Source organism: Palaemon carinicauda, chromosome 10 (genome assembly GCF_036898095.1).
Source record: "Palaemon carinicauda isolate YSFRI2023 chromosome 10, ASM3689809v2, whole genome shotgun sequence".
Taxonomy (NCBI): Eukaryota; Metazoa; Arthropoda; class Malacostraca; order Decapoda; family Palaemonidae; genus Palaemon; species Palaemon carinicauda.
In genome coordinates, this window is record NC_090734.1 from 18,147,624 (window position 1) to 18,150,123 (window position 2,500).

General features: G+C 42.3%; 1 protein-coding gene across 1 annotated transcript in view; it reads right to left on the reverse strand.

Annotated features, from left to right (window-relative positions):
• The window catches only part of LOC137648381 (uncharacterized), a 4,457-nt gene extending 2,517 nt beyond the window's left edge, over window positions 1-1,940 (reverse strand). The window contains exons 1-2 of the mRNA XM_068381309.1: window positions 1,818-1,940; window positions 73-830 (exon numbers count right to left, since the gene is read on the reverse strand). Coding sequence (XP_068237410.1) covers window positions 73-810 — 738 coding nt within the window. The 5' untranslated portion in view covers window positions 811-830; window positions 1,818-1,940. The remainder of the gene's footprint in view (window positions 1-72; window positions 831-1,817) is intronic.
• Window positions 1,941-2,500: the final 560 nt, after the last annotated feature.

Below are 2,500 nucleotides of genomic sequence, written 5' to 3' on the forward strand. Positions count from 1 at the left end.
CTGAGTCTCAAAACGAATTACTAATTAGATAAAGATGAATAGATTAAGGCCGAGGGTCAAACGACTATTTACCTGAGTCACGATATTGACAACTCCTAAGAGGAATCCTATGAAGCTGTAGGCGTTAAATCCAGAGTCTTGATAATCCCCGCATTCTCCTGCGCCTCCATCAGGAATGTATACCACAGAGGGCGCTTCTGTAGTTGTCGTTTTAGCCGTTCGCTCTTCCTTGACCCTCAAGGACTTCCTGGCAAATCCTGTTGAGGTGGAAAAGATACCCAAAGGATCAAGGATGGTTTGGTATCCTGAGGGTAGCCAGGATTTTGACGGTTGGAATCTTGCAGGCTTGTGGGGATGACTTGACCTGGGTGGAATGCGTCCGAATGAGGTCAGATGAGGTCTGGAGGGTACGGGAAATGAAGGGAAATGCGTACCAGTTGATGGCATTGGGAAAAGAGAGTTGAAGGGCATCGAACGGGCGTCGTTGGGTAACGATACTCGAAGAGGTGAAGGACCGTCTAGTGAGGAGAAGTTGTAAGTGACTGGTGAAAGCATTGAACGGGCGTCGTTGGGTAACGATGCTCGAAGAGGTGAGGGACCGTCTAGTGAGGAGAAGTTGTAAGTGACTGGTGAAAGCATTGAACGGGCGTTGTTGGGTAACGATGCTCGAAGAGGCGAGGGACCGCCTTTAGAGGAGAAGTTGTAAGTGACTGGTGAAAGCATCGGACGGGCGTCGTTGGATAACGATGCCAGGGGAAGAGGTAACGGTACGCCAGGTGAGGAGAAGTTGTAAGTGACTGGTGAAAACATCTCATTGGTTTGGTCTGGTTCTGGGAAATGGATAATAAGTATAGATATAAGTATGTGAAAAAATAGATATATGAAGAATAATATATAAAGGGAAATTAGTAATAAAAATCCCTAAGATAATTTGAACATACACTAAGGTAATCACAAGTGATTAATATTTGAGTAGTTTGGTTTAGGATTAAGAATATAATAAAAATGGAGTAAAAATACAAAAGAAGAATAACGACTGGATACATGCAAAGATACAATACGTTTTTAAATACACTCGACATTATTTCTATTCTCAGCAGTCTATTACTCTTTTTTTTTTTTTTTTTTTTTTTTAAGTCGTATGCATATGATTTGTTCAGAGTTCTATTATGATATATATTTCCACTAATTTTGTGTGGAATCTTACTTAAAAAAGTTTTTTGGAAGTATTTATTTTTGAAAAATATATAATCAATATTTGTTATAGAAATTTATATAATGCGTTTCTTTTCATAGAATCGCGTAAAAAAGAACTTTAGCTGAAGTAAATATGTAACACTATTCCCAATTTATTTTCCAGACAATCTAGAGAAACTGTGGTGGCCGATATAGTAGCGTCCCTGACTGGTGAAAGCCCGACGTTCGAGTCCTGCTCAAACTCGTTAGTTCTTTTGGCTGCTGCAACCTCATCATGCTTGTGAGCTAAGGATGGTGGGGTTGGGGGAGCCTATAGGTCTATCTGCTGAGTCATCAGCAGCCATTGCCTGGCCCTCCTTGGTCCTAGCTTGAATGGAGAGGGGGCTTGGGCGCTGATCATATGTATATATGGTCAGTCTCTAGGGCATTGTCCTGCTAAATAGGGCAATGTCACTGTCCCTTGTCTCTGCCATTCATGAACGGTCTTTAAAGGATTTAAACTGGGTATTTTTTGTAATATTTCGTAAAAAATATTTCCTCACATGTTTTCGGTAAAATGAATGTCTCTGCTCATATTTCTTATCGTAAAAGGAAAACTGAATATAGTAATAACCACTTACCTGAATCTGAATGTGATATTTAAGCCCAGAACAGCAACAACTTGAAGACACGAAAGAGTTATTTATCAAACTGCACAGGCATCCACCAGTACTTTAAGAATCCTCTGTTACCTCTGCCTCACAGAGACAAGTCTGGACGAATACAGTTAAGTGGGGGGGGGGGGGGGGGCGGGGGGGGGGTTGTTATAATAGGGAGAGAAGAGAGGGGTTGGGAAGAAAAAGACTCCAGCTACGCGGAGTCCTGTTATACAATTGAAGAAGGTGATAGCCACTCAGCGTCAGCAGTGTTGCCAGTACATCTTCGCTAAAGTGTTACGTCAGGTTGAGCCCACGGTTGAGATACTAGACTGTGGTTGAGCCCTTGAACTACGCAGTTATACAGTCAATCGCAGTTTGAGTGGGAAGGTGCCTCCAGTCACCTTCATGTGGAGCTTGTACCTATTTCATAATTTTTCAGAGACGTATATAAACCAAGAAAATTACTGAAGTGTTTTATAAATTCGTAATGACGGACTTCATCTCTCTCCTGAGCTCTCTGGATCTGACGGTCCCCTGGGACGCTGGGGCTCACATAGCCTTCAGAAACGGACTCGAAAACCTCACCAGGAATTTCATCGACGGTAGACGGGATGGAAATACCATATCTTGGTTGTGGGGTCATCAACCTGATCAATTAAATGCGG